We start from the raw sequence: 25,716 nt of genomic DNA on the forward strand, positions 1-25,716 counted from the left end.
GATCGCTATGGAAAAATAAAGTCCAATTTTATGAAGGACCTGTGGGGATAGCTTAACTGAGAACCTCGTTGGCGCTAGTGTAGGTCCTTTCAGGTGCTTCTTAAATTCAATGCAGAATGTGCTTCCCAAGTTCAGGATTACTGGATAACTTTATAAACCAGACGGGGCAGACATAGACAAGATCAATGTCAGTCCTGCGTCTATACCACGTCCTATAGTAATCATGAATTTAGGAACCCAGTAGCAGTTAGTCAGACTAAAGGCGCCAGAAGTCGGAATGTGCATTCTGCATTTGTGACATGCTTGCAGCTTTGTTCAGAAAGCAGAAGAATGACTTCGAAACTACCAAGCGTACATAGATTGCTGTAATCAAACTTACTTTTTGGGAACCTCTTCCCAATTGCTTCAGTATCAGCCAGTTCGTAAGTTGGATGCGGCTATCAAATTCGGCTAATAACATGCCGTGCAGCCTGCACCAACAGAACAACCTGCCTTCATGAGGTTGATGCGAAGGTCCGAAATAATTTATGGCTTCCATAAATGTATCAATGGTTCATACACTCGTTTATGGATTTCTGCATACCAGAGCAATTTTGTGGGGCTATGATGCGCGCCATAGTCCAGGACAGGGGTTAGATCCGACCGCATGCGGTTCTTTACAGCGCGCCCAAATCTCAATACACGGTCGTTTCTTCAATTCCTCTCGATATAAATGAGACAGCTGGTGTCCGGATAGAAGCGGTGACATTAAACTCAGCAGCCGAACGCTTTGGTCTCTAAGCCACCGAGGCGAAATGAGCTGTAGTTTCATTTTCACAAGACGTGGCCACTAAACCTTTCAACGAAATGTGAGTCCACAGAGTGGTCGTCTTTTCTGATAGCAATGGAAGCACTCCAGTGGCACTACACATTTCCTCGCCTCGCGTTTTGAACCCGCCGAGCTGTATACGTGCATAGCACTGGAACCACGCACCGCTGCTACCATGTTGACACGCTGGCTTAAACGTTTGTCCGGAAATAGACCGCCAGCCGGAAGCAAAACCATTGCTCACCCTAGTACTGCGGAGAACTTCGTTTGAAAAATGTCTGACAGTTTAGCATCATTGCTAAACAAGAAATCTTGCGCAAAAGCAAAATGTTTTGCAGGTTGACACCAGCGCCACGTACCGCAAAGCGCAACTGAGGTGTCTACTGACCCAGGGAGCCAGTTATGCGCGTCTTCAAGTTTTTCATTGTCGATACCAATTTGCCCAATGTACTATCGCGATGGCAAGAAAGGAGAACAACGTGGCGCCTACGCGCTCTGCTGTTCGAATTTCTTTTGACCGCATTTTTGCCTGCGTGGCACGAAATAGACGTTACAGTCATCCTAGAGTGCATAACGGACGACTCTAGGTTCTTTTTTGATACCACTCAGGTAAAAGCGTGACGAAAAGAAACGTGAACAGGGGAGCGCCGACGCTCAGCTCTCTTCGCGTTACCTTCCAGCGCCCCGGTACGCCGGCGGCCTATCCTACAGTGCCGCGTTCCTGCAGCAATGTTGTGAACGCCAACGCGGTTTGCTCTAGGGCCGTGTTTCTGCCGCAATGTTGTCCATGCCAACGCATGCAGCGTATATGCCTCTGTCACCACCGCCACATAGCTTAAATGAAGTGAAGTAGCAGTCACTGACCATAGTCGAAAAAAGAAAGACGTTTCGAAACCCGTACGGGTTTCTTGTTCACAGTGAGCAGGACAAGAGCGGTGGCGAATTTATATCCGGAGAATGTGACGTAAAGATCGGGCGTAGATGCCTGGCATGGGTCCAGCGTTCTTGTTTAATGTTGCTTGTGTTGTCTGGATGAATAGCGATTCCAGCAGAAGGCGCGTCGTCAGGTTTCTCTCCTTAGATAAGATGGAGGCATTGCCCCAGTCAATCTGGTGGCCAGTGTCGTGAGCATGACCCGCCAGCGCATTTGTGGCATGCTTTTCGTTTTTCACATCACGTTGGTGGTCCTTTATGCGTCTTGAGAACTTCCCTGTCTCACCGATGTAGGCATGATTGCAGTTCAGGCACGGTATTTTGTAGACGACTCCTGGAAACTGCTCATTTGGTAGTCGGTCTTTCACATTCATTAGCTGATTCCGCAGCTTGCTGACAGGCATGTGGGCCACGCGCAAGTCGTATTTTGAGAACACACGAGACAGCGCTTCGCTGATACCAGGCATGTATGGAATGCCTGCTCGTGTTCGATACGTCCTACAATCAGTGGTAGCTGGATGTGCAGCTCGTTCTTGTATCTTTGATATGAAGCGGCTCGGATAACCGTTGGCTGACAGTCCGCTGACAGTTGACAGTTGGCTGACAGTTGGCTGACAGACCGCTCTTGTCCTGCTCACTGTGAACAAGAAACCCGTACGGGTTTCGAAACGTCTTTCTTTTTTCGACTATGGTCAGTGACTGCTACTTCACTTCATTGCATCACCATGCCTGACCAGACGGATTTCCGTCGAACTCTTGACCACATAGCTTAAAGCGTGATTATTAGCTTGGTAGTAGCATTAGTTGGTGAGAGCCGCCTCGGCGGCTCAGCGGTTACTGCGCTCGGCTGCTGACCGGAAAGACGCAGGTTCGACCCCGGCCGCGGCGGTCGCATTTCGGTGAAGGCGAAATGCTGGAGGCCCGTGGAATGTGTGATGTCCGTGACGTTAAAGAACCCCAGGTGTTCGAAATTTCCGGAGCCTTTCACTACGGCGTCCCTTATAGCCTGAGTCGCTTTGAGCCGTTAAATCCCCCTTAACCATAAACCAGTAATAGTTGATGAAGATGATGATGCGCAAAGCACAGAGCGAGAGTGTGTTGCATTTTAACTCGATGTGTGTTAGGCTCCGGCGATAGCCTAGTCCTATCGCGCAGAGGTCAAGGAAGCTGGTCTGTTCGCGCCGCCTCGGGTTCGAATCCCAGTCGCGGATATTTATTTGCTTTAATTTTATCAATTTCGTTTGGCACAAAGCCACAAATATCGCAAGATCTTGCTGGGGGTTTACCCATAGGAATTGTGTTTTCGCATTAATGTAACTCATGTTTATTTGCTGATATCTTTCTGGAGTCTCCTCCTTTCACTCTAGCAACGAACGGAATTTCTAAAGCAGAAGCGTAAGTGTGCCAAGGGTTCCCCGCAGCGATAAATCAATCAAACTTCAAAACGACTCTGTTTCGTTTTCGCACAGATGTAGGTGTGAAACATAATCAGGCAGCTCATAAAACTGGCGAAAGGCGACAACACCGTTTTCAACGCCGACCAGGTGTCATGCGAGCTAGACGTACCTCGACAGATACACGGCGCCACAAGCAGCTGATACAAGCCGAAGTATTGCCCAGCAAATGCTTTGAGTGGATTGCTCTGCAAATTCTTTCGTTCAGTGTGCAGTGTGGGGCATAGCTTGTGGTTCGACTCATCTTTGAAGTAGCTCAGTGACTTAAGAATCTGGGTTCCACCTCTTGTTAGTTAAAAACCGACAACACCTCACACGCGCACCGGAAACGTAAGCTACTGTGTTCTTGAGAGGTAGAGAAGCTACTGTCGGGCAATTGCGAAGTTACTTCAGTATCAGCTGATTACGCCGTTGCTATGTACTAGCTATTAGCCTTGTCGTACTTGTCGTAGAGGATTTTATCCAAACGCAGGGACATACAGAGCATTTCGTATGTACCATCCACAGAAAAAGCCGCAGAAGAAATATTCACTAAGCCCTACGTCACTTCTGAAACACGAAACTAGAAAAAGCCTTTACATAGGACTTCAGTTTATTACTCGCCATATTATCGCGACAATGTTAAATACGCAGTCAGAGATCACTTTCATTTTCGTCACATTTCATGGTTGTTTTCGCCAATACTCTACTTAACTAAGAGAGAAATAATTTGGGATATCATTAGTGCACTGAACTGAGCTCATAAATATGTCGCATTTCGAAAAACAGCTAGCGTAGAAATATAGGTGGTCAATTCATTTTTTGCAACATTCTTGCCTCTCTGGCAGTCTAAAAGTTCAAGGCTGTCATTAAGCTAAAGATGCCTTTGCATGCGCTTTGTAATTTCCAGTTCTACTATTCTAGTTGCACACCCATAACGAACACCAGTTTATCCTAACCTTCGGTTGACGTTAAGTGAGACATCCTCTGCGCTTGGTCAGATGATTTTAATAATGAACTTGCGATACTGCCCGATACTGTCCGATAGACTGAAACGACGCCGCAGTACCTGCGAGACAAGACGACTGCTAATATTAGACAGTGCACTAACGACAGAGAATTGATGGTAAAAAAGACCAATTTTTAATCAAGACGTGCTCGTTTTTTCATCAAATAGAGTATTATCGGTATGCAAGAATAAGTATAACGTAATGCCTTCTGCTATGAATGCGGCACAGATATCAAGCCGCGTTCTTGCATAACTGAGATCTTCTGAAACCTGGAATTCCCATTCGTGAAGAATAAAAAGTACAATTTCTCTTGTGTGATCTTTTCATGATCACTGAAATGCAGTAAAACACTCATTTAAAAAGCCAAATAAAAACCGAGAGGTATCCTAAGTATTTCTTTTATTCAATTTTTCTTGTCATGAAGACTTACTTAGAAAAAAATCTTACCATAACAAATAAAATTTCTTTCATTTTTTTCAGCGAAAACGCTTCCTTCTTTCTGTTACTTGCCGTGGACATTTACAGATAATCTAGTTTAGGTGCTCTAGTGAGAACAGTGTACGATTTTTATGCCATATGAAAATAGGATGATTATAGGAGATGGAGACAAAAACAGTTAAGCAGTACTTCACGGTACTTTGACCAGACAAAGTACTTTGCTGTGTCCCTTTTTTCAGCTTTTAGCGAAGTATTCGCATGTACTGCGAGATATCCAATCATTCTCAAGGGGCTTCTGCGAAGAATGCTTTTCTTAGTAGTGGATGCTAAGCTCACTGCCGAATTGCAGAAGTCACAGTGAGCTTGCAACTTTACACTAGATATAATTTAATGTCGATGATAAGCTTGAATCGTGAACTGCAAAGCCGAAAGTTGTATTTTTGGTTTCGCTGCAAACTACTGACAACATTTGCTGTCGTGTGCGCCACATAAAGCTCGTATTAGAAGTTACTTTTCACGCTAAGCCAATGGGTAGTTTCTCACGCAAGAACTCACCTTCTCAGTAGAAGCAAAGCGACAAAAGAGACGAGGAAGAGTTGGAAGTCTGCAGAGAGAAACCACGTGTGGCCCAGCACGATCTATAAAAAATAAAAGCAACAAAAGTCTTGAAAGCCTGCTAGGATTCTCAGGGTTAGAATACTGCTGTTGAAACTAAAATGCATCTAATGTATTCTCCTGGCTGATGGAGAGAAAAATGAAGCTGCGAAGCTTATTTCTGTATTTACGGAGCCGGATAACTTAGCCTCGACGTTTACTTCGTTCTTCCCAGTAATTAGTTTAGGTCATCTGACACATAACAAGCACTAGCAGTAATTATACCCCTATCACTGCTGTTGATGATCACGCCCTGTCTCGAGCGGTGTGGGTTCGTGCGCCCAAAATTCACTACCAAGGTGTGCCGCTCAGCCATCATTTAGTAACGGTCAAAATCAAAGCTAAGGTTTGCTTTCGCTACATTGAATTTGAACTACAATCGCTTCGTATTTACAGTTTACTGTCCTTGCGAGAATTACTCATCACCCAATTTTTGGACAGTTTTCTTGTGGGCCGTTCACGTTGAAATCTATAAAAAAATGCATACATCGGAGACTCCAGCGTATTGAAGAAGGAGCAGGTACTGAAAGCTGAACAATAAATTCGCAGGAAAAAAAGAAGGAAGGACATGGGCCAGACAGGCAAAAATTGAAAAATATAGACACACTTTTTAGATCGTGCCAGTAGGAAAAGCAGTAATGTTGGAGTGGATTAATTATATCCTAGATCTCTTTCAAATAGCAGCCGTGATAGACTCTGTTTACGGCAGTTTTTGGTGGGAGGAACGAATACACGTCTGGATTAGACGACTCAAGAGTCAATCATTAAGACCGTGGATAACGATGCTCACGTATGCAATGGAAATGGTGTTATATCAAGAGGATTTCCGGGACGCCTTACCGGCAGAATTTCTGCGACAGCCATGCCCAACAATTGTGGACAAACAATCTTTGAACGACAGAGAGTTTATGAACGCAATTTTTTCATATATTGTGAGCTTTCGCTGTAAAAATCAATATATCCGCCGATCTCCCGTTGACAGGCTTACACTTTTTGCTATTAATGTTTTTGCTACCATTAAAAGCGTTCCCAATTGGTTTTCTAGGCAGTTTTAACTTCTGTATTCAAGGTATGGAAAAATTTTTAAACGAAGATTTTGCATAAAATCGTAAGAGTAGACTATTATCATCTGCATTTTCATAATAGAACCGTACAATTTTCTATTATTCAAAATTTTTGCCGGAGAACTTGGACGTGGTACTTGTAGGTATGCAAGTTATTTGTATGAAGCGGGTAAAGCTTCTAGCTCCCAGTCTCGGCATTCTAAGCTGAACATCACTCCGAAACCGAGGTGAATGTGACCACAAATCTGCAGCCGAGAATGAATTCGAAACGGAAGCCGAGTGAATAAGCCGCCAGTTTTCATCCGAAGTGCTGACGCATACCAGAAAGAGAATTTTATTCTGAGCTGTGTTCGAACTCACAAAGACAAGGAACTTTGACTGAAGCCTACCCGGCCATCGTCAAATCAAGGCATGAATTACACTCGCTCGCGAACGTGTTCTCTGCATTGATAAAAGATGGCACGAGCAAATGCACTGCGTGAAACAACGGGGACTACTGCAGGGAACAAAGGAAAAGGAGATAAATGATTATCGTACTCATGGGTCACCTTTCGTCTCGTTTCATACCCTACGCATTCCATTATCGCTCTGCACGTTCTTGCGTTCTGGGGAAGTGGTGCAGTCCGTTTTTGGGGCCGAGTGACGTGAGAGCCAGAAGGCATCTTTGGAATATGGAATCCAACGCGGCTCGGGCGCAGAAGCAGAGAAGCACTCGACTGATAGTCAACAGCAGCGCAATAGTGAGATCGAAGAAGAAAACCGGACGATCACTGCCCTAAAGACGTGGCATACAGGGTGTTCCACCCAAGACTTTACAAAATTTTGAAAAGTATGCTTCTTGAGTTAGAAGAGCGCTTTTTTTTCGACACAACATTGTCAGCCATGCAGTGCATCAGATTACAGCAACGATGTGATAACTAACAGGCGGGTTAACCAAAATTGAAAAGTCAACATTTTAATTATTACTACCCCCGCTACTTATGTGGAGCGGGGAGTCCTCCTTTATTGGACTCATCTACGACCTGTCAGGTTCCTTAATTATTGAGGGGCACATAGTCCACCGTAAGCAATATCCATATCGGTTTTCAGAATTTCGAAAACGCGTTTACCTTTGGCGCTGTGGCCAAACAAATTTTGGCTACATATCGCCACAATGCACGCGCTTTCGAGAAGCTTGCAGCAGGCAAAGCAACCTCTCCAGTGCACGAAACTCATCGGAATTGCCAAAATTTGTTGGGCCACAGCACCGAATGTAACTGTGTTTTTGAAATTCTAAAAACTAATATATATATTACTTACGGAGGGCTACGCGCTTCTGAATAATTAAGGAACTTAAAAGTAATAGTAAAAAAAGTTATCTATTCAATATTAATTAAACAGCTCGCTTGTTAGCTCGTCTTAGCTATATTCTAATGTACTACACCGCTGCCAATGCTATGCGAAAAAAGCGCTCTTCTAAGTCAAAACATCTATAATTAAAAATTATGTATAGTTTTAGGTGAAACATGCTGCGTATCGACTCAAACAGTGCGGCTAGCAGCATGTACAACATGCTACACTCGCTCCGCAATTGCATTTCACCTCCTCTCAGCGACAACACAGACTGAATGTTTGAAAACTATTTGCTAGGATTAAATTGTGCGCAAAGCTTACCATCGGCTCCATCTCGTAGAAGTTCTTGATCTGGAGCAGCCAGTGCCACCAGTGTTCGACCACCTCATCGTGAACTCGGAGGAAGAACGTCTTCGTGTCCGGCCCCGAGACGAAAAGTGGGAGGACGTAGAGACACATGATGATGAAGAATAACGGAACACACGTTCTGCGAGAGTGAAAGCAAAGAGGAAAGCAGATGAAATGCCTCCGTCCATATTTTTTCAGCACAATACTGATCTCTGTGGTTTAGGCAATTTGGCAGACTTTAGTTATATTTGCGGTTCCTTTCATTTATTTAGTAGCATTAATTGGTCGATCGCTTCTCAGTAATGATTTCTTCCTTGAATTTTCCTTTTTAAAAGTCAATTTTACGAGTAATATTTGGTGACGAGGAAACCTTTTTTCAGTGAATTGCATGAACCGATATTTTTTCCTTTTTTTTTTCCTAAAATGATCACTTTTCTTAACTAGTCAAGGGGAAAAAAATATTTGAGTCTAACTTAGTGATTTTTGATAACAACCCAGAATATCACTATCGGGTTTGTCCTTCAAATGAAAGGTTCAGCGTTTAAGACAATTTAGAGCGTGTCGATGTGGTTCTAGGGCCCATATTAGCTAGCAAAAAAATGCAGTGAGAGGGGAGATGAAACTTCTGCTACGACAAGACGTGCTCACGAAGAAAGCAAAATAACCCGGCATATGCTTACAGTGCCTTGTCAAAATGCGTGCTCGGCTATTGTGCTTAGAAACAGAATAGAATATTTGAAAACGCAATTTTTCGAGATGCAAACGTTCCGTTCTGTTTCGTATGCGCCGTCTGCCAATCCGCACTGCTCGCAGTAAGAGATGAGCAGTGTGGTAATGACTGAGATGCATAGCTCCTTGTGAAACCATGTCTTAAAGCACGAAAGTTCCTCGAAGAAATTACCATTAAAATGACACTGGTCATACCTGTGGCAGGTATTTGCAGATAGTAATTTCGTAGTTGCGGCGTTGACAACGGCAGCGCCATTCTTATCGCAGCGGCAGTATACCCTATTAAAACATTTTTATGCAGACAGAAAAGCAGTTGAAGCACGCAAACGTTACGACTAATTGCCAGAGGTAAATGTTAAGACATCTAAAACTTCAGACAGCAAAAATAACGGCCTGGATTGCTCTTCTTATTATGCGTAAAGTATGCACATTTACTCCAGGTGACATATAGCCCGCCTACCGAAAGAACCACGATGTTTGAACACAGCGTGTCAACGCCGCCAAGTCTGGCATCACTTTGCTTGCCACTTTAAAATATAAATTATTGAAAACAATCATCCGTATTTCGTTAGTTTCTACCACCATCTAATAAAATATCCCAGATTAGGTGAACAATCTTTTACTCGTCTACGACACGCACTGGCCCTTTGAGCTTACATCTCTATGCGATGGAATTCGCCGCCCCGTTTACCTGTCGTATCAAGTTATTGACAACGCGCTTGTTTCAAAACTCCCGTGGTACTGCATATTCAGCAAGGCAGTACGGTAAATCAGTACCAGTTTTGTGAGTTCCTCAACCTATGTGAAGAGGTATGGAATACGTGACTCACCTATTTGAAACTTACAACCTCCAGACATCTACGCAAGCATGAAAAATTTTCCCCCTTTTTTGACGCAATAAAGACGCCGACAACAACTGTAACAAATTTCGATAAATTAACTCGAGCCCTGCTTTGCGCACACGGCCGCATTGAAAGACCTCTCTTCTGTGTCCCCTGCTCCCTCTCTTTGAAACTCAGTTATAAGTTATTGCGCTACCCTCTTCCTTATAGAGCGGTGGCTCTACTAAGTGTAAAAGACGGTCACCATTCCCTGCCTCATTTGACTTTGGTTTAACCTTGAGAAGCACAGCATAGCAACAGATTGACTTTGACGGATTGACCTTGACTGATTTGAGCCAAAATCGTTGTCCAACCATAACTGACCGTGTCCGACATGATGGCGACCTCAAAAATTAGCCCATGCTATTGCCAAAATGCTATCGCTCGAGAGACCTTTGACTATAGCCGTGCCTGACTTTCTCGGCATGCTTTTAGTTTCTGCTAAGTGCTCTTTTTGTGCCGAAATTCCTCACCTGATCAACCTTCGAAGCATCCCGACTACGAAGATGATCGGGGCACTTCCCTTCTGTTTTGTTACAGTGAAGGCAAGGAAGAATCCGCTGAAACACAAGAAGTACATTATTACTAATAATTTCAGCAATCAAAGTACTTGCAGACATTTGAGCCTGCTGGCTCGAACCGAAGCATTTGCAGGCTTTTGATGATTTGAATATCGACTCTTCGTGAGAAATGTGGAATGTTTCTGTAGAGTATCCTTTCCGACGAAAATAGATTCATGGTTTATGCAACTCATTTATGGTGACAACTACAAGTTTCAGTGCCTGATTACAGCTTGCTGCTTGCATCTATATCCTCTATTCAAGCTTCCTCTGAAAAGGGGAAAGCGAAAATAAAAATATTATCAGTTGTCAAAGGCATTCATATGCACCAACAGCTTGGTTTAAGTACGGTTTTTATTCTCCCTTCGGAAGAGCCGCAAGAATTCTGACCTTTCATGTCAAGCATTTTTGTAAAAAAAAATGTGAAGATTAAAAAATTGCGAGCTGCTCTTATGGAAATACTGAAGGCAATGGTCTATACTTCCCGTGTGCAGCAAAATATTCCTTTTTAAAATTATTTCCATCGCTCGCATGGAGCACTTAAGACTGCCGTAGAAAACCAATCGGGAACGTTTGTGACGATCACAAAAACGTTCATAGCAAAAAATACAAGCCTGTCGACGGAAGATCTGCAGATATATTGATGGTTATAGTGAAACCTTATAATGTATGAGAAAAATTACTCAAACTTACATAACCTCTTTCCCGTTCAAAAATGCTTTTGTTCAGAATTGTTGAGTATGTTTGATAACATCTCGAAGACGTTATAATTGGTATTGGTATTTGTTACGCGTGTACTTGCCTGAGAAAAAAGAATGTGTCAACGCCGTTGAACGCTCCTGCTAAGATCATGCACGGCCAGGACTGTGTCTCGATAAGGAAGTTCAGAAAGCGTGCTGAAAAACCACAAGCATATTGTACTTTTTACTGTTTGATTGCAAGCGATAAGGCCAACATGAGTGGATCACCCAGTATAAAAGTGGTGAAACTTAAAATGTACATCATAGCTACAGGCTTATGAAATAAATTCTTCCTAACATGTACAGCACATTTAATCAGCTTCTGATAACTTGTACAGGTACCGCCTATAATTCCGGCGCCTGCACAGTTGTGTGGAAGACTGTGTTTAAAACCGAACTCCACAAAAGGTTTTCACTTCCGCTAAGCATTTAGTGGTTACCGTGGCCGTCGCAGCATGCTACGTAAAACTCTCAGAAGGCATCAAAGGTTCGCAGAGGCTCGATAATTTTTCTTGCACATCTGCATTGCGCCGATGCATAGTGCCATTTTCTTTGAGTGCCTCAAATGAAGTTCCTTTCTCCAAACCGCTATTACCATTAAAGGTTTGAAGTGCGGGCTAGTTGTTGCTCATACCTTAAACCAGTGCTAAGGACGCGAACAGAGACAAGAGGAAACACACGGCTCTGACATTCAACTGCGTTTATTGAAGAAATTTACATCTAATATATACATGACTTGATGCGCGACAGATGGAAAATATATACAGTGCGCAAGCAAGATAGAAAAACTAATGCTAATTGCATTTTGCACACATTGCCAAGTACGCATGTTCTTTCTCTGATAATATAAAGAAAGGGTACTGACGTAGAGGTCACCCAGAACAGTGAGCCTTTGCGCTTGAAAGATTTCCCTCACGGTGCGGTCGCGGTTCTCGGGACTCAATCATGATATGATACGGTTAACTCCAAGGACGGCGCCCTACCGCTTAACTGTTCGGGATGCACAAATACACGCAAAAAAAAGAGTGCAGACCCGTGTTCGGTATGTGCAGAGCTGGTAGAAGTATCAAGGAACGTACCACGGCGGAAATCATTCAAGCACAAACGATCATCGTTGTGAATGACCCCTGTGTCAGCAGCCCTCCATTGTATTACCGGCGAAGGAACTTACATACTTGAAAATGCCTGCAAAAGGCGATTAGCTCAATTTTTCTTTGTAGTTTGCTGTTGTAAGCTACCCGCTTTTGCATCTGCCGCGCAACTAGGCATATAAAAATTCCTATATATTTCTGCAATAAGCGTAGCTGGAAGTCAGTGCTACGTGTGTCCCTTTGCCTCTTTGTCCACGTCATCGGCGCTGTTTTAAGATACAATAGGCGTCATGTACAGGCGGTGAGATAAATTTATAGGTAAGGTTTTGCAAAAACCAACTTGCATGGATTAATAGGCAGAAGATAAGAGCGCCTCCTCTGCTATAGTATGAGGGGGCCGCAAGCTTAAATATTTCTCTTTATATTTTCTTCTCTTTGAAAGCTTCTCTCCTGGAAGTCCCTCTCTTTTCAGTAAAAAAATTCTATAGCTTTTCGGTAGTTTCAAACATTACTCGTGTGATCCCCTTTTCGTGTCACAACTCCCCCTCTTTGCCATCGCAAACCCTCCAACCGCTTCTTACAGTCGTCTACTGTGGATATTTTCGTATTACCTGCATTATACAAGACCGCTGGTTCTTCACGGATGCCGATCATCACTTCAGCGACATTTCCACAGATGCGCCAACATCCTAGCAAACTATGCATGTTTCTTCAGCGTTTCCACACACATTTCATGAGTCATCGTTTTGGATGTATTTCCTTTCATAATTTCGCGATGTAGCGTACCGTTTTGTTGCTTCAAAGAATAAAACAGAACACTACTTCTTCAATATTCATGGAAGGATTTCTTTCTGATTTAAATCTTTACCATGGTATGCTCATCCTTAGCTGGTTTGTCATCGTATCTATCCAGTATACATCTTTTGGCCTTTGAGCCTACGTTTAACGCTCTTCATTGCCCCTTTATGATGACTTTCCGTTTCCTCACTTGACGCCTAGAATATGTACGCAAAATAACATTTTTGGAGTGTGGAAGCTGATTTATTTCGGCACGCAACGCTTATTACTACTTGTGCCGCGACGACGCTCTCTCCAACTCGCACGCGCTGCCTGCTTTTTAACCTTGCTTGGATAAACCGAATTTCATGCTCTGTCAGTGCTCAATCACGCTCTCACTCAGTCGCTATTGCAGTAAGGGGACTGTGTGAGTCTTTCAGATCCCCCTGCTGCTTCTGTCTATTGCAGGAGTCCACTGTGCCACGCATGGTGCTGTAAAGGCATCATTACACTTCTTTCTTTTCTAGCCCTCCATAACGAATTGGCGGTGCGGGGATAAGCACTCGTGAGCGAAAGCTGAGCTATGCATTTCCATGTTTTGCAATGGTCTGTCGTACTACCTGGAGCGGTCATCTGTTATCAGGCGTTCTGGCGTTCTCGTCCTTTTATTATTAATTCGAGTTTGCAAAATCTGAGCGGAAAGTGCTGTACAGCGTCGTTTCGACACGTGGTTGTGCAAATTTACAGGGTCAATCACACTTAGAGAGAACACGTGGCTGCGCACACGCGGAGCACTATTGCTACCAAGCCGGTGGCAAACCCGTGCAAGGGGCAGATGACTAGAGATGTGAAGGCCTGAAAAAAACACTGCAATTTTGGAAAAAAACCGGTTTTTTTCGTTTTTTTTTAGACGAGGGAAAATAGAAAAAACATTGAAAATTTCACAATGCAATTTCAAGGTTTTACGATTGCTTGCTTTTAGTTTAGGTTTTAGTTTTTGCTTTGAAAACAATTACAGCGTGCATCATTGAACGATTGGAGGGCAGTCGTCATCGCCGGTGCCAGGTAGTGTTTTTTAAAACGTTCGTGCTACGAGTACGCGGGTTGAAGGCAAGGTCACATATAAGATCCAGGCTTGACATAAAAACACACTAATACTTGAACTCACGGCTGAAGTAGAACAAAACGGCTGCAAATTCTACAGCACTACACACACGGCATAAATAACATAAGCTGCTGTGCATGTAAGCGGTTTTAGCCAAATACAAGCCTTGCTTCTTGATTTCCAACATAGCAGAGTACAGAACATCCGCAGGAATTTGGTACAGGACAGGGGTCTTCAGCGAAGCACGTGACCCCATCTACCTGGTGGCAAGGCCTTTACCCCAACCAGTCGCTAACCCGTCTGGCTTGCCGACTGCTGCAGATACCACCATCATCCGCCAGCTGCGAACAAACTGGTTACGTTTCAGAAACGTCCATACAAGGATTCGCAACAGGCTTTCAGGGGAACGCGTTCGAAAGCTTGTGTATGTGCAGTCGAACCTAGCTGTGGACACAGCTTCAATCCATGCTGCTGCGCGTAGTGCCGCATCCAGCGACAGTGACTCTGAGTCCCATATGGAGTGACTTATAGATAAGTTTTCATGTTCCTTTTCTCGGTGCAATAGAACAAGAAGTTCATTCCACAAATATGCAAACAAGGGAAGGGGAATGAGGGGCTCGTTATAAATATGACAGAAGCCAACAGCCACAGAAACCAAGGGGCATAGGGGATTTTTTTTTAAATTTATTTATTTAGTTTGTGGTGTTGATCAATTTAGAATATTACACAATATGTTATCGCTTAAAGATAATTGATTAGAAAAGCAGAAGAAAAAACAACCACATGCCGCCGGTGGGATCCGAACCCACGACCTCCGAATTACGCGTCCGGTGCGTACCGGACGCGTAATTCGGAGGTCGTGGGTTCGGATCCCACCGGCGGCATGTGGTTGTTTTTTCTTCTGCTTTTCTAATCAATTATCTTTAAGCGATAACATATTGTGTAATATTCTAAATTGATCAACACCACAAACTAAATAAATAAATTAAAAAAAAAATCCCCTATGCCCCTTGGTTTTTGTGGCTGTTGGCTTCTGTCATATTTATAACGAGCCCCTCATTCCCCTTCCCTTGTTTGCTTAATTGCTTAGCGAGGGCCTCGATTCTGGCAGCCTTGACGTCATAGGAAGCATAAGAGGGTTCTCACGCAGCTTCCACCCTCTCCGTTCGATGACGTTCTACGTCACACCTGCGGTAACTCAGGACGTTCTACGTCTGCCGCTTATGAACGTGGGTGGCGCTGATGAACACTCTCAAGGTTAGGTTACTTGTAAACATAAATACCCCCGAAAGCAGAAGAATTGACAGCCGTCGCCGTAGCTCAGATGTAGAGCACCGGACGCGTAATTCGGAGGTCGTGGGTTCGGATCCCACCGGCGGCATGTGGTTGTTTTTTCTTCTGCTTTTCTAATCAATTATCTTTAAGCGATAACATATTGTGTAATATTCTAAATTGATCAACACCACAAACTAAATAAATAAATAAAAAAAATCCCCTATGCCCCTTGGTTTCCGTGGCTGTTGGCTTCTGTCATATTCCACAAATATGATATTTATACCTCCATATTCGCATGAAGTGCAAATCATTACTTATTTTCTCGGCGCAATAGAACAAGAAGTTCGTTTCACAATATGACATCTATAACTACATATTCGACTGAACTTCGGAGCATTATTATTGATTGTTGTGGTATTGCAAATAAATCTGTTTATGTCATGTTTTGCAAAATTTCCAATTTTTCATGAAAAAAACCCTGAAAAAAACGGTTTTTTTCACGCCATTCAAAATTTCTTGAAATTTTACATCTCTACAGATGACACGAAGCACCACGTCGAGGTCCGTCTTACCGTGCGCCAATCTGCATTGATTCATGAGCGGGTTAAATGCAATGGCACTCCACAGGTACGTGGCCACGAGTGGCTGTGTTCCTTCTAAGTGTGACTGACCCTGTACATCTTCAAAATGATCACGTCCAGAAGTTTTATGACCTGTGGTTGATGAAACAGAACGCCAACAACAAATGGAAACTATCTAACAGAGCCGTCGCCAACAGCCCTTCCTATTGAACTGCACTGTCATCACCTCCGATGTTGAACAATCTCGTAAATAACCTGGCGTAAACTTAAGCTGTGATTTTTTCTTGCGTACTCATATGACGAACGTCATCTCACAATTTCTTGGATTTCTGAAATACCGCCTACGACGTGAGCGATGACATCTAAAATTAGTATATAAATCACTCATCTGGTCGAGGCTAGACTGTGCATCTCCAATCTAACACTTGCATCAAACTTATCTAGCTAGCGCACTTGAAACTTTTGATCACGCCTTATTATATATAATTCTGACTGCTGCTTTACCAGAAGTGTAGCACCAATAAAAATGAACTCCAAACTTTCGAATATTGGTGCTCGTCGTCGCATTGTTAGCCTTGCCTATTTCATCAGGTATTTCATAGTTGGCTCAATAATCCCCTATAGACGTTTCCATCGGACGAAGACGATGTCGAAATGCCTCCTCTCCGGACTGTTGCAAACCGGTTCCGCTGCGGTTTCCACCGCACTAGCCCGCGGTGCAAACAACAAACCAGCAAACAATGTGGCGAAGCACAGGGAGCCCTTACTGAAAATGTCTGTACACAACCCCAGCGTCACCCATATCCAACAGCGCTGCACATCTTAGTCCTATTGCTCAGCGACTTACTGACAACGCTACTTTTGCTTTTGCTACAGTTATCGATTGGAACGGCCTTCCTCGCGTTTGCTGCCATCGGCGTTTGCGACGACGATGACATTTCATGTGCAAAGCTTGTATACATCTACTACAGGGTGTTTCAAGTAACTTGAACCAAGGATTAAAAAAAAGTGGCCCCCCGGAGGTTCTTGAAACCAAATGCATATTGTTTCCCGTCATGTCGCGCTCTTCAGAGTATTTTTTTTAAATTCTGCTTTATTAGTTAAGTATTAGTTGCACAAAATTTTTAATATTCACTTTAGGGTCGCGTGTGTTTAATTAAGCTCTGGAGGGGGTTACGAAACAACCGATCCAGTTGTTTGTAGCAACATATATTTTACGTGGTGCTTTTTTCCAGCATTTAAAGAAAGCCCGCGAAATATGAAAAAACCCACGTGATTGCGTTCTTGCGCTACCGTATTGTAGCGCTGCCAAGCGCGCCCTGAGTAAACGAAGCTTGCGCGCTCACCGTCTCGAAGTTAGCGGCCGAGGCCGCTCTCAGTATAGTCGTCAAAGTGCGCCAGCATATTCTTCTTGAACATGGAAAGCTCGCGCCGGGATCTGCGATAAGTGATAAGCAGGCCACCGACAGCCAATTCAGACGGAGCTTCTACTGAACCATCGCATAGGCAAAATAAAAAATGAAGGGAAAACAGTGGGGTCGCGTACTTCAAGGTAGCCTAGTTTTTATATTTTTTCATTTTGCAGTCCGTCGAATTGAGCGGCGCCCGCTCACTTGGGCACGATCAACGCGCGCGTTTAGTTCGTTCAAAACGCGGTTGGGAGCGCTGGAATATGGTAGCGCATGAGCGAAGTCACGTGGTTTTTTTTTTTCATATTTCGCGGGCTTTGTTTAAACGCTGGAAAAAAGGACCACGTAGGAGATACGATGGTGCAAAAAACTGGATACGGTCTTTTTTACCTCCTCTACAACTTAAGGGAAGGCACATGACCCTGATGTGAACCATAGCAAATTTGCATAATAAATCTGAGCTAATGAACTAATTAAGCGGAATTTAAAAAAATACTCTGAGGAGCGCCACACGACAGGAAACAATATGTCGTTGGTTTCGCCCAGCTCCGGTGAGCCACTTTTTTAAATCTTTGGTTCATGTTACGTGAAACACCGTGTATATGTAACCCCACTCCCGGCATAGCACCACGAAAGAGGTGTTTAGGGTAATAGAACAAAAAGGAAAAAAAAAAGAATGGAATAAAAATAAAAATGTGAAGCTAGAATGAAAGCACAAGCCTATTAGTTTTGTTTTTTTTTTTGTTATCAGCCCTGTTCCCGATTCTTTCTTAAGGCAAAAAAGAAAGGGAAGCAAAATATTGCGGTGATCCTGATCGACATTTCGTGGACATAAATCATCTCGTGGAAATTCAGTATACATCAGGTGTTGTCGGACACCCCTCAGCGCACATTGTCTCCAAATTCTACTCAGAACTTTGCTCACCTTACTCCAAGCTCTGGGGATTATTCGAGAAATACTAGCACAAGCGGTTATCAGTGATAGTTCGGCTTGCCGCGCAGCTAGCGTCTGCATTTGTGACGCAACGTGCACCTTGTAAGAGCTCCACTTCAAGAGTTTGTGGCTTAACCGCTGGCGTGAAAGATAGCGGTAGTTACCGGCAGTCATACTGCCAGTGTAGGAAGACGAGGCTTAGGCATGCTGGGTCGCATGATCGACGACAAACGTAGGGACGGTGCCGCCGGTCGGAAGAAAGTAAAGGCCATGGCGTCTGAGGCCAGAGAGGCCATGCTCCGCTATCGCGACGCTGCTATCGTCTGTTCGCGGCGGCTGCAAGGATCAAGATGGGGAGAAGGACGCCCGAGCTTGTCGTCGAGCGAGCCTAGATGAAGAGTTAAAGCAGCAGCAGGTTTGGCGTTCTTGTTGCGCAATGGCTTGCGTTATTTCCACGGCTTTGCGAAAGGAGACGGGCCGGTCCCAGGGATGTCGCGCAGCGCACGAGCGTTTCCTGCCGAATCGCGGAGCGTTGCGAAACCTGCGACGTCGTCACGCAAGGCATACGCACCTTTTTTATTCCGCTCTACTTCGGTCTAGTTTCCATTCGAGTTTCGTATCGAGCGTACCCGCCGATAAAAGACGCTGAAGGGGCGCGCTCTAATAGATCCTATGCTTTCCCTTGCAGGCCTTCCGTTTTTTTTTTCTTCAGCTTGCGTATTTGACCCGTCTCATTAACGCGCTAGTTATGCCAGTGGAGTTGCTTTAGTTTAGATCGAAATGAAGGAGGCCTAGAAAAAGACGCTTGAAGGAGCGTTCATAAAATCGCAAGCATCCTTTGCTTCATCTTATTACAATAGTTTCACAAGAGTGCCAATGAATTATTGATAGATACGACTGGGGCACGTTTGGCTGCAAGGGTACGCGGCCGCTATGAACCAGCTCTACATGTAATATGGACTAGGCTGCTGCTTTAAAACCCTCGTGTGTGAGACGCGAGAGATTATCCATCATTTAACGACTGTCGCTTGCGCTGTAGGGTTATTGCATTTTGTGCACGCGGTGCTTCGAAATAAGCTGCGAAAAGAAGGACGTTTGACACTTTGGCCGAGTGCTCCGAGGCCACAACATAGTTCTGTCGCCTGAGAAGTAGTTGTCAAACTTAAAAAAAAAATACTAGCAGAAACAAGACGCTGCTTATCTTCTCCTCTTGTGTCTTGTTTTATGCTATGGACGAACGATCGCGTATAGTGCCATGGAAGTGATTGCGTCATATAATTGGTTTTAAAGCTTTCGTTCGTGATACTCAATAAGGGGTACTGACAATAAAAGCGGAAGTTTTACACTCTACCCACCACTGACGAGCACCCTTTTATTTGCTTTTAATGTTATACATTACACCTTTTTTTCGGTGAGTTTTATGGACGTGCCTGAAACGCTGAAGACTTTTTACTGGCCGAAAGCGCCGCCGGGATCCAAGGACTCCTAGCCGTACTCTAGGCGGGAGGGCTAAAGCCCTACCTATATCTGTTGGACATTAAAGTTATTCCTCCCAGCCCAACCATCAGCTTCGAAAGTCATTCTTACCTTAAGCCACGGGGCCGGAGGTTTGCAAGCGTTCCTAGCATTCAATGATACGAACTATCAAGTGCGGTCTTGGGAAACGGCGTCGAACGGTCCACGAAGCTTCGTTGTTAGATTGCGACCACTCCCACGCCAAACAGCTTCTCGCGGTAGACACCACACACGAAAGAAAGCAAGAGGAGCGCTGCGCTAGCTATTGTCTCAACACTTCTTTTGTTATGGTTGCGCTTGAGGACACTGGAAAACTTCCTGCTTTCAGTCTTTCATATCATGCTCGGTCAGCGATATCGATCGGGTGCTCACACAGTCGCCATTGTGAAAATGGGACTGTGTGAGCCTCCAGATTCCTGTGCTGTTTCCATCTGTTGCGCGAGCCCATTGTGCCATGGGTGGTGCACTCAGGGCATCATTTATTTTTTTTCTTTTCTCGCACACGCTAACGAATTGCTCTTGCTCAGACCAGCACCAATCATCAGCGAAAACTGAGGCTTGCACTTACGTGTTTTGCAATGGTCTACCGTACTGCATTGGATGGCCATCTGTTGGCATGCCCTCCGACGTTCCCGTCGTTTTATTTTTAATACAGTGCTGTACAGCGTCCCTCCAACGCTTCGTCGTACATAAGTTGGCCAGATGGGGCGTGGACATAGTGAAAGACAACGGGAACATCGGATTGCATGCCAACATATTATCAACCGAAGTAGTACGGCAGGCACTCGCATAAAGATGCACATACGAACTGCTTGCCCGTGTAGTAGGGAGAAAAAGCAGGGCCGGAAGACGGACATGAATGAAGGTACGATCCACAAGGAGGACCACCCGTCCTTGTTTATTGCCCCTTGTCCATGTCTGTTGCACCTTTGTCCATGCCTTATTCTCGCCATCCCCGGATGTGAACTGAGCAGAAATGGACCGGTCAACCAGTATCTATAAGAAGCGGATATGTCCGGGCTTTTGCACTGCTGCTAAAAAAGAATGACTGCACAAGCAGCCCGCTGATCTGATTTATTTACATACACTAATGTCTTGCCTGTCTTCAATGAAAGACATTAAAGGAGTGCGCACATATACAAATAATGAAATCACAACAATCATTACGCGCAAAAGAATAATAATGATAATAATAATAGTAACAGTAAGAAAAAACTGAAAATACATGATGCAGCAGTTGATTAACAAATTGAGCCTGCCGTAATGCAGGAAGTGACCCGTCCAGTGTGTTCCTGACTTCTGTAGACTGGGGAAATAAAGTGTATTTACAAATATCTATTGGCGCCTACGAAAGGACTAAGTTCGGTGGGCTATTGATATAGCGCTGACAGAGTATGATATCTGGTTCATCCACAGACTAAGATATTACTAACGTTAAAAACGCACTAAGGACAGCGAGCAGAAACACACAGGACAGAGCGTCTGTCGTCTGTGTTTCTGCTCGCTGTAAATTGGTAAATTGGTTTTTGAGGAAAGGAAATGGCACAATATCTGTCTCGCATATATCGGCGGACACCTGAACCGCGCCGTAAGGGAAGGGAGGAAGGTGGGAGTGAAAGAAGAACGAGAGAAACATGTGCCGTAGTAGAGGTCTCCGGAATAATTTAGACCACCTGCGGATCTTTAACGTGCACTGACATCGCACAGCACACGGGCGCCTCTTGCGTTTCGCCTCCATCGAAATGCGGCCGCCGCGGTCGGGTTCGAACCCGGGTACTCCGGCTCGGTAGACGAGCGCCTTACCACTGAGCCACCGCGGCGGGTTTTGTGTGTTTTTAACGCTAGTAATACATGGTCTGTTCTGAAAGCAGTAGGACTCATTTTTTTAACAAAAACATATTCAAGAGAATAGTACAAACGATTACAATTTTTCAAGGTAGCACTCTTCCGCACCTACACGCTGCTGCCAATGAGTTTCACAGTTTTCGTACGCCTCCAGGAACGCCTGGACCGGAATGCTGTTTAGCTCCCTCGTCACGGCCTGTTTAACCACCTGTACCGATCCGTGATGTTTCCCCTCGAGCCTCGATTTTATTCTCGGGAATAGAAAAAAGTCTGGCGGGGCCAAGTCGAGGCTGTAGGGGGGCTGAGGCAGCGTTGCCGCCTTGTGCTGGGCAAAAAATCGGGGTCCGCGTTCACATCATGAAGAAGATCCTACCGGTTGGCCTTTTCCTCCTCTGACAACACTCCCGGCACCAACTTCGCGCACGCTTTCCTCATGGATAAGTTTTCTATCACGATCTCAAAAACTTGGGTTTGAGGAATGCTCAAGTCATCAGCCATCATTCTGATACTCATTCTACGATCACTGTTAAGTAAACGTTTCACTCGCTACACATTTTCGTTGTTCTTGCTGGTCGAAGGGCGTCTTGAGCGGTCGTCTTCCTCCACTCTTTCCTTACCTTCTCGGAACAGCTTGTGCCACTCAAAAAAGACCTGATCTACCCATGAAAGCCTCACCGTAGGCCTCCTTAGTCATGTTGTGAGTCTCTTTGCCCGTTTTACCAATATTTACTCAAAATTTAATTGCGTATCGCTGATCCAGTAAACGCTCGATGATTCTGCGTGACGAGACGTTTCTACAGGGGTTCACAGTACAAGCGACCTCCTCTCATCAACGGCCGAGAGCAGATTGCCGATTTTCCCCAGCATTCCCAATATCCCCTTTCAACGATCCTGCACGCGCAGACCATCTCTCGTCCGCCCATTCGCCCAGGAAAAAACCAGTCCTACTTTTTTCAGAACAGACCCTGTATGTCAGAGTCTGTGGACCAAAACACGGACTAGCCCAACTTTATTCTTTAATCTAGTTCATCCAAGCAAGTTAATAAATATATCACGGTAGCCAGCATATTTTTGTTCTAGAAAACGGTGTCGCAAAACATGTAATAATAAGCATTCGGTGTCGAAATCAGTCAGTTGTTAGTTGCCCCCTCCCCCGCCCCTAACCCCTCCAGTTTTATCCTGTCGCGTGGGTCTTCTGTTCATAGTAGCCGTAACGAGAAACTTAGCCTATTAAGCATCCCTTTCAGGTTCCCCACAGAAAAAGCTTCTGTGGGGGACCTTCCCCACCTTAACGCTGCTTGAGCGCGTTCACCAAGTACGCAGACACCCAAGCGAATAGAAAAATGAGAGCGAACATCGACAGGAGTCAATGACTGCATTGAAGAAGAGAACAAAGCTTCCTAATTTATTCCAATTAGGGAATTCAGGAAAAGTCAAAGCAGTCTACCAGAAATTGTTTCCGCCTCTAGTAGGCGCCGCGCTGCATACTGGCTGTCAAAAGCACCTGCGTAGCACGCGCCACAAAAGGCATTTTCCCTCAAAGGGAGAGTCCCTATTGTGACCGCTTTGAGGCGACGATCATAGTGTACAGGTGCCGTCAAAAGTAAATGGAAGGCAATATTAACAAAAAAATTTAATCATTGTCCCCTCCCCCCCCCCCCCCAATTCATGCATGCTTGAATACATAAGTGCGGCCCAATTGTGATTGTGCGAATTACACTCTGCACCGACAAACATGGACCATTATGCTTTAGATGTAAAGAAATTAATGTTTTTTGACAAAGTTGCATTCCATTTACTTTTGACGGCGAGTGTGCATAGTAGGTCGTCTAGCAAAAGCAGAAGAAATTGCTCGTGGACTTGAGCGCACCTGATAATGGACCTAGGCTTGAAAAGCCTTTCGGTAGGCACACACACACGAAAAAAACAGGTGGCCACTTTCTGCTGATAAATGACCAATACAGAGATGGAGATTGACACCACCAAACTCCAGCTCAAAGCGTCTGCGCAACAGTTAGCGTCTGTCCCGCTTACATTTTTGGGGAGGACAGAGAATTAAAACTGCGATTGTGCATCAGTACCATTTGACGTGGCGCGAGCGAGGCGCCGTGATACAAAGAGGACGCCAAGTAAAGATTTAGCGTAACTGCCGGGCCCCTCTACAATATTTGCGGTTATTACGGCTTAGAGAGATAGTAATTTCAAGTAGAAATACCCTCGTGTATTGAATACACCTAAATTTCATACTTTAGCTTTCCGCAGGACATTCTGTACATGAACTCGTAAAGTGAGAACAAGAAGTCATGAAAGAAAAGTGCGGACGTGGAGAAAACATGGCATGAAGCACACTTACCCCAGTTGTCCGACACTGCCAGATAGCAGTGGCCGAGAACAACGTGTCCCAGGGCGAACAGTCGGATGCCGTGCACAAACTGCAGGGCGTAGCGATCGGCATCTGTCTTCTTGGCTACCCTCAGCAGCGCGCGCGTGTTTGCCACTGCTGAGAACGACGACAAAATCTCGACCAGTGCACCTAGGAAGTAAGTATGGAGTCAGTTTTCTTAGAAAGATGGATCAGATTAACCTAAGATAATTTTGCCTTTTCAATACAGAGATTCTTGCACGGTCATTACAGGTGACATCTTTTGGCCAGTACAGAATTACATGTCCGCGAGGCAGAGTATGTTAACGTGAGCCGCCGTCTGTGTATGCTTGACGCTGCCACCGGTCAAATTAGTTTCTGAATTTTTCTCAAACAATTTCTCTCGCTGCAAGTACAGCGATGTGATTTTTTTTATAAAGGTGCATTTCCTAGCATATTTATCCTTTAATTTGCCTTATTTTCTCGGCTTTACTCCCAATTAATATCTCAGGCAACTTGTGAATAAATGTCTTGGACACTAGGCTCAGGCTCATCTATCTCTTGAACCTAACACTTCAAATGTTTCGTACCTTAGTACTACCAAACACAAAATTGGTGCTTCCAGAGCGCAGCCGATTCTCGTAACTGCATGTTCGCTGCTAAGAAGGTTTTCCTTGATTTTAAATTACCACAGATGCAACCAAGGGAAAGAGCATGTGACATCCATCGCCGATACTGCCGTTTTTTTTCTCTTAGTACCTCCCTCTAATCTTTCAGGATCTAAACTGTCTGGAAGGCACACGGTCAGGTCCTACGCACCACGCCCAGTGTAGTACTAAATATTCCACAAAACACGTGCAGTTGTATATTTCATGGTGTTGTTTGGCTCCAATTAAACCATTCCGAAATTGCTCATAGTTGCTTTGCTGCAAGGAAACTACTACTGCGCGATTTCATTTTTAAGCACGACTAATTCGACGTACGCAATAAAGCGTGTGCGTCAGTTTAGACTGTTCCAGAAGCATGCAATACTTGCACGTCACGGTAGCGTTTTACAATAGCATATAAAAAGAATAATGTTTATGGAACGGCAATATTGGGAGAAAGAAACGGCGTTCATTTTCAAAAAATAGAAGGAGTCTCAGTATTGTAATATTAAATTTGTAGAGGTACAAGTGATTATACTGCGTCATCGTGTGATTGGTGCGCTATTCTTGGGCGATTTGTGGCGCAGCTGACTCACAAAGTCGTGCTCAGATGCGCGTCACGCTACCAGGTACATGAGTCCTACTCGCCTAAAAACGCCAATGTCCACGCTCCCCCCTGCGCTCCCGAGGACTGGCCGTGTGCAGGATTTCGTGTGCAAAGTGCGTATTTTAGTGAAATTTCTCCACATTTCCAGCATAAAACGTTATTCTATACTGAAACGTTCTCGATCAGTCACGTTTTATTGGGTATTAAATTTCGCCTCCGTACAAGCACTCTCAGGCACTTTTTCTTGACCTCGACGCTAAACGCTGGCTTCTAACAGGGTTCGGATATGCATCGCTAGACGCCCATTACTGTTTCTCCATCCAGCATGCAACGGCTTCTGCTTTTTAAGAGATACCATTTGAGACTTCTTCCCTAAAGTAAGATATGGGCTTATTCGCGAGCGTGTCAATAAAAGCGTTAAAAAGAAACCACTACAGTAGCACGTCATCAGACTGAGTACAAAGCTGGACTTTGTGCGTTGTCTCTGTCCTTGCACCATCTATTAAGCTAACAATGCCTAGAGAAGAGTGCAGACACCTGCGACGACAAACAGCATGTTTGACTTATGGTGCGGAGGGCTTCTTGAAAGGGAAGCTTCGCTAAGGATTTTCAAAGCAATTTCTACTCTCTCTTCGGGC

At 44.6% G+C, this 25,716-nt stretch overlaps 1 protein-coding gene across 1 annotated transcript in view; it reads right to left on the bottom strand.

Moving 5' to 3' along the window:
• The window catches only part of LOC149353713 (nose resistant to fluoxetine protein 6-like), a 56,253-nt gene that overhangs the window by 14,933 nt on the left and 15,604 nt on the right, over positions 1–25,716 (bottom strand). Inside the window, exons 6-10 of the mRNA XM_089582750.1 lie at positions 23,816–23,995; positions 10,993–11,086; positions 10,104–10,190; positions 7,994–8,159; positions 5,178–5,260 (exon numbers count right to left, since the gene is read on the bottom strand). Coding sequence (XP_089438876.1) covers positions 5,178–5,260; positions 7,994–8,159; positions 10,104–10,190; positions 10,993–11,086; positions 23,816–23,995 — 610 coding nt within the window. The remainder of the gene's footprint in view (positions 1–5,177; positions 5,261–7,993; positions 8,160–10,103; positions 10,191–10,992; positions 11,087–23,815; positions 23,996–25,716) is intronic.

This window comes from Amblyomma mixtum, chromosome 3 (genome assembly GCF_055824585.1).
Source record: "Amblyomma mixtum isolate Tamu chromosome 3, ASM5582458v1, whole genome shotgun sequence".
Taxonomy (NCBI): domain Eukaryota; kingdom Metazoa; phylum Arthropoda; class Arachnida; order Ixodida; family Ixodidae; genus Amblyomma; species Amblyomma mixtum.